Source organism: Mandrillus leucophaeus, unplaced genomic scaffold (assembly GCF_000951045.1).
Source record: "Mandrillus leucophaeus isolate KB7577 unplaced genomic scaffold, Mleu.le_1.0 Scaffold230, whole genome shotgun sequence".
Lineage (NCBI taxonomy): Eukaryota > Metazoa > Chordata > Mammalia > Primates > Cercopithecidae > Mandrillus > Mandrillus leucophaeus.
The window spans coordinates 1,199,483-1,205,809 of record NW_012102366.1 but is presented as its reverse complement, the minus strand read 5'-3'; the positions used below and the strand labels follow the sequence as shown (position 1 = coordinate 1,205,809).

Sequence of the window (6,327 nt, the reverse complement as noted above, 5' to 3'; positions counted from 1 at the left end):
CCTCCTGGGTTCACGCCATTCTCCTGCCTCAGCCTCCCGAGTAGCTGGGACTACAGGTGCCCACCACCACTCCCAGCTAACTTTTTGTATTTTTAGTAGAGACAAGGTTTCACCATGTTAGCCAGGATGGTCTGATCTGATCTCGTGATCCACCCGCCTCAGCCTCCCAAAGTGCTGGGATTACAGGCATGAGCCACCGCGCCTGGCCTGGTTTTAAATTTTTTTGTAGAGATGGGATCTCATTATATTGCCCAGGTTGGTCTCAACTTGGCCCGTCTCTTTAACACACACACACACACACACACACACACACACACACACACACACACACACAGTTTGGAGTGTTTTTCCAGAATATTTAGAAAGAGCAGCATGTAAGAGCCAAGATTTAGACAACAGACTTTTCTATGCAAAAATTTTTTTCTCGGCAAAATACAGCCCATGAGGCCTAATTTGGCCTGCCACCTGTTTTCGTACAGCCCATGAGATAAGAATGGTTTTTACATTTATAAACGGTTGAAAAAAATCAAAAGAATATTTTATAACACATGAAAAATATGTGAAATTCAAATTTCAGTGTCCAGAAATGGCTTTATTGGCACACAGCCATGTCCATTCATCTGTGAATTGTCTGTGGCTTCTTTGGCAGGACAATGACAGAATTAAGTTGTTGAAATACAGATCAGCGGCCGGGCACGGTGGCTCACGTAATCCCAGCACTTTGGGAGGCTGAGAGGGGTGGATCACTTGAGGACAGGCGTTCAAGACCAGCCTGGCCAACATGATGCAACCCCTTGTCTACTAAAAATACAAAAATTAGGGCCAGGAGCCATGGTTCACGCCTGTAATCCCAGCACTTTGGGAGGTCGAGGTGGGCGGATCACCTGAGTTCGGGAGTTCGAGACCAGCCTGACCAACATGGAGAAACCCTGTCTCTACTAAAAATACAAAATGAACTGGGCACGGTAGTGCACGCCTGTAATCCTAGCTATTCGGGAGGCTGAGGCAAGATAATCATTTGAACCCGGGAGGCAGAGGTTGCAGTGAGCCGAGATTGTGCCACTGCAATCCAGCCTGGGCAACAAGACCAAAACTCTGTCTCAAAAAAATAAATAAATAGCCGGGTGCGGTGGCTCACGCCTGTAATCCCAGCACTTTGGGAGGCTGAGGCGGGCGGATCACGAGGTCAGGAGATCGAGACCATCCTGGCTAACACGGTGAAACCCCGTCTCTACTAAAAATGCAAAAAACTAGCCGGGCGTGGTGGTGGGCGCCTGTAGTCCCAGCTACTCAGGAGGCTGAGGCAGGAGAATAGCGTGAACCCAGGAGGCAGAGCTTGCAGTGAGCCGAGATGGTGCCACTGCACTCCAGCCTGGGCGACAAAGCAAGACTCCGTCTCAAAAAAACAAAAAAAAATAAAAATAAAAATAAATAAATAAATAAATAAATAAAAACCAAAATGCAAAAATTAGCCGGGCACGATGGCGCACGCCTGTAATCCCAGCAACTCAGGAGGCTGAGGCATGAGAATTGCTTGAACTTGGGAGGCAGAGGTTACAGTGAGCCAAGATCACGCCACTGCACTCCAGCTGGATGACAGAGCGAGACTCTCTTTAAAAAAAAAAAAAAAAAGAAAGAAAGAAAAAAAAAGAAATACAGACCAAAGACCCTGCAAAGCCCAAAATATTAGTGGTCCAGCCCTTTGAAGAAAAAATATGCTGGCCTCTTATCTGAGTCCATGACTCAGTACCTTATATAATCTTCAAAACAACCTAGCAAAATAAGTATGTTTACTCTCATTTTCCACCTACAGGAACAGCAAGGAAGCTTAGGTAATATTTGGAATGAGGCTAGCCTGAGTCCTATTGCATGCTGTTAATCCCACCATTGGGCAACTTTGAATAACTTTTTTTGTTGTTGCTGTTGTTGTTTTTGTTGAGACGGTCTCTTTCTGTCACCCAGGCTGGATGGAGTGCAGTGGCACTGTCACAGCTCACCGCAGCCTCGAACTCCCAGGCTCAGGCTATCCTCCCACCCACCTCAGCCTTCTGAGTAGTTTGGACTATAGGAGCCCACCACCACCCCCAACTAATTTTTGTATTTTTTGTAGAGACAAGGTTTCGCTGTGTTGCCCATGCTGGTCTCAAACTCCTGGACTCAAGCAATCTGACTGCCTCAGTCTACCAAAGTGCTAAAATTACAGGCGTGAGCCACTGTGCCTGGCCTTGAATAACTTTCTAAACACAAAACTGCATATATGGTGAGCCACTTAGCAATATAGCTTACAAGGAGGCTGAGACAGGAGAATCACCTGAGACCAGGAGTTTGAGATCAGCCTGGGCAACATAGCAAGACCCCATCTTTATAGAGAGAGAGGAGGGACAGAGGGAGGGAGGGAGGAAGGGAGGGAGGGAGGGAGGAAGGAAGGAAGGAAGGAAGGAAAGAAGAAAGGGAAAGAAAAGGCTGGGCTTGGTGGCTCACACCTGTAATCCCAGCACTTTAGGAGACTGAGGCAGGCAGATCATCTGAAGTCAGGAGTTCAAGACCAGCCTGACCAACATGGAGAAACCCCATCTGTACTAAAAATACAAAATTAACTGGGCATGGTGGCACATGGCTCGTAATCCCAGCTACCCGGGAGGCTGAGGCAGCAGAATCGCTTAAACCAGGGAGGTGAGGTTGCAGTGAGCCGAGATCGCGCCATTGCACTCCAGCCTGGGCAACAAGAGCAAAACTCGGTCTCAAAAAGAAAAAAGCCAGGTATGGTGGCACATGCCTGTAGTCCCAGCTACTCAGGATGCTGAAATGGGAGGATCACTTGAGCCCAGAAGTTCAAGGCTGCAGTGAGCTATGATTGCACCAAGTACTCCAACCTGGGTGACGGAGTGAGACCCTGTCTCTAAAATAAGTAAATGTATCAATTTATAAACAACACTGCAGTGAACATCTTGCACACACATCTTCCATCATCTTGAGTTGTCAGGGCTCTGCTGGCTGAAGTGGGGAGGCCAAGACAGGAGGCTTCTCTGTCTCCTAGAGAGAATGGGGACAACATACCCACCTCACCATGGCTCACTTCTCCTCTTACCCAGGCTGCCTGTACTGGAGACAGCATTTCCTGCTGGAGAACCTCATCCCAGCCCGCTGGACTCCATCATGAGCAACCGCTTCCCCCGCTGGTTCATCCTTGGCCACCTGGAGACCCGCCAGTGTGAACTGGCTTCCACCATGTTGACAGCCGCCAAGGGTGAGGGTGGCAGCTGTCCTGATTCCTTTATCTTCCTCCTCTGTCATCTCCTTCTTCCTTCCCTCTTAACTTTCCTACTTCCTCTTATCCTTTCACGAAATTCCACCCACATTCCTTGAGCGCCTCCTATGTATACCAGACACTGTCTCAGGTGCTGGGGATGTAGCAGGTGGCAAAACTGTCCCAGATCCCCTGCCCTGTGGAATGACATTCTAGTGGGGAGAAGCAAGTGATGCAGTAAATGAGACAGGAACAAGTACCATGGAGTGGAATAAAACAGGTGAACATTTAAGCAGAGACTGGAAGGTGAGGTGGAGCCATGCAGGTAGCTGGTGTCTTAGCTCAGGCTGCCGTAACAAAACACCAGAGACTGCGTGACTTCAACAACAAAAATTTATTTTCTCACATTTCTGGAGGCTAGAAGTCTAAGATCACTACGTCAGTATGGCTAGTTCCTGGTGAGGGCTCTCTTCCCAGCTTACAGACGGCTGCCTTCTTGCTGTGTTGAGAGTTGGGGGGAGTGGAGTGGTGAGTAGAGAGGAAAGTGAGAGAGAGGAGGTGGGGAGAGAGAGAGAGGGACAAAGAGATAGTAGGAGGGGGACAGAGAGAGGAGTCAGGTAACAGAGAGGACAGAGAGAAGAAAGAGAAGAGGGAGAGAGGAGAGACCGAGAGGGAAAGTTAAATTTCTCCAGTGTATCTTCTTCTAAGGTCACTAACCCTCTCATGAGTACCTGAACTTCATGACCTCATCCAAACCTCATTATTGGCTGAGCACGGTAGCTCATGCCTGTAATCCCAGCACTTTAGGAGGCTGAGGCAGGCAAATCACTTGATGCCGGGAGTTCGAGACCAGCAAATCACTTGAGGCCAGGAGTTCAAGAACAGCCTGGCCAATATGGTGAAACCCCATCTCTACTAAAAATGCAAAAATTAGCCAGGCACAGTGGCACACACCTGTAATCCCAGCACTTTGGGAGGCCAAGGCAGGGGGATCACCTGAGGTCAGGAGTTCAAGACCAGCCTGGCCAATGTGGTGAAACCCTGTGTCTACTAAAAATACGAAAATTAGCTGGGCGGGGTGGCAGGCACCTGTAATCTCAGCTACTTGGGAGGCTGAGGCAGGACAATCGCATGAACCCGAGAGACAGAGGTTGCAGTGAGCCGAGACTGCACCACTGCACTCCGAGACTGCACCACTGCACTCCAGCCTGGACAACAAGAGCAAAACTCCACCTCAAAATAATAATAAAAGCTAACATTTGAGCAGCTCCTTGCCATGTTAAGGCCTTGCCAAGTATGGGCCCACCACCACCCTGTGAGGGGGGTTCCATTGCCTGAGTGTTACCCATTTTACAGATGGGGCAGCCAGGGCACAGAGAGGTAAAGTGACTTACTCAGGGTCACACAGCTAGTGGGTGGCAGGACCAGAATTTGAACCCTGGCATTCTGGGTGTGCACCCGATGCCTTTGAGATGAGGGAGAGGTCCACAGGATCCCTAGGTAGCTTTCTTTTTTTTTTTCTTTTTTTTTTTGAGATGGATATCGCTCTGTCACCCAGGCTGGAGTGCAGTGGTGTGATATCAGCTCACTGCAGGCTGTGCCTCCCGGGTTCAAGCGATTCTCGTGCCTCAGCCTCCCAAGTAGCTGGGATTACAGGCGCCCGCCACCATGCCCAGCTAATTTTTGTACACGGGGTTTTGCCATGTTGGCCAGGCTGGTCTCGAACTCTTGACCTAGTGATCCACCCACCTAGGCCTCCCAAAGTGATGGGATTACAGGTGTGAGCAGCCACTGCGCCCTGCCCCTAGGTGGCTTTCTGTAACAGGAAAGGGCCACAGAGGAGATAATTGGCAAGGACTGGGGGCGCTGAGGTCTGAATACATATCCCTCTACACTCACTTGTGTCCCTGGGTGGAAGGATCTGTGTGAATAGGTCGGGTGGTTGTCAAAGGCTAGTGCTGGGGTGTATCTGACGGTGTCCTGTGTCCCTCCCTTCACCCAGGAGACCCCAAGTGGCTACACGCGGTACTGGGCTCCATCCAGCAGAACATCCACTCTCCCGCCCTGCTCTTCAAGCTGGCGCAAGACGCCTGCAAGACAGCCACCCCGGTCAGCGCCCCACCAGACACCACGCTGCTAGGCATCGCACTGGAGCTGGGGCTGCAGGTGAGGGCTGTCAGGTGGATGCGGGAGGGCGATGCTGGCTTGGGGCCAGGATTGATTGTGAGCTGCGCCTCCGGGGGCATGGGCTGCTAGTGAGCCACTTCGCTGGGGACCCCGCTTTTGCCCGAGCTGTTCCTCAGGGGTGGGGCCTGAGCGAGAGCCACTCCCTTGGGGCGGGGACTGTGAGTGAGCCACACCTCTGAGGGCGTGGCATGAGTCGGCCACTGCCTTGGGGGCGTGGCATGAGTGAGCCACTCCCCTGGGAATGGGGACTAGATGAATCGGTGTCTCTGGGGATGGGGTCTGCATGTGGGCCACAGCTCTGCAGGTGGGGCCTGACTGTCAACCTCACCTTTGGGGGCAGGGCCACAGAAGGGCAAGGTCTGTAAGGCCTGGGAGTGTGGGAATGGGGTCCCCATTAGGGGTGAAGCCTATGAATTATTAATAGAATCCGCCTATGGAGGAGACTGAGTTCTAGGGGAGAGTTGTCACTGGAGCAGAGAGGCAGGGCCTGCAAGCCAGCGGATGGATAGCAAGCGAAGTCTGGGGGTGGGGCCTGGGAGTAATGTGCTATTGGTTAAGGATCATGGGTGCGTGAGTTTGAAGCCGAGGGTGGGACAGAGCCTACCAATAAGGAGCTTCCTTGGGGGCGGGGCCTGAGGAGGATTGCGCATCTATGGAAAGGGATTCACCACTGAGAGACTGGCCCAGGGTAAGGTCCTGAAGATGAGACGCCAACTCTTGGGGTGGGGTCTGTGGTTGAAAGTCCTGTATGCGGCAGGGTGTGGTGGCCCACACCTGTAATCCCAGCACTTTGGGAGGCCGAGGCGGGCAGATCACGAGGCCAGGAGTTCGAGACCAGCCTGGCCAACATGATGAAACCCCATCTCTACTAAAAACACAAAAATTAGCCAAGC

At 51.4% G+C, this 6,327-nt stretch overlaps 1 protein-coding gene across 2 annotated transcripts in view; it reads left to right on the top strand.

Annotated features, from left to right (window-relative positions):
• The window catches only part of ZSWIM4 (zinc finger, SWIM-type containing 4), a 46,595-nt gene that overhangs the window by 34,700 nt on the left and 5,568 nt on the right, over positions 1-6,327 (top strand). For both annotated transcript variants that reach the window (XM_011981802.1, XM_011981801.1), the window contains 2 exons: positions 3,093-3,247; positions 5,250-5,413. In XM_011981802.1, the coding sequence (XP_011837192.1) occupies positions 3,093-3,247; positions 5,250-5,413 (319 nt within the window). The remainder of the gene's footprint in view (positions 1-3,092; positions 3,248-5,249; positions 5,414-6,327) is intronic.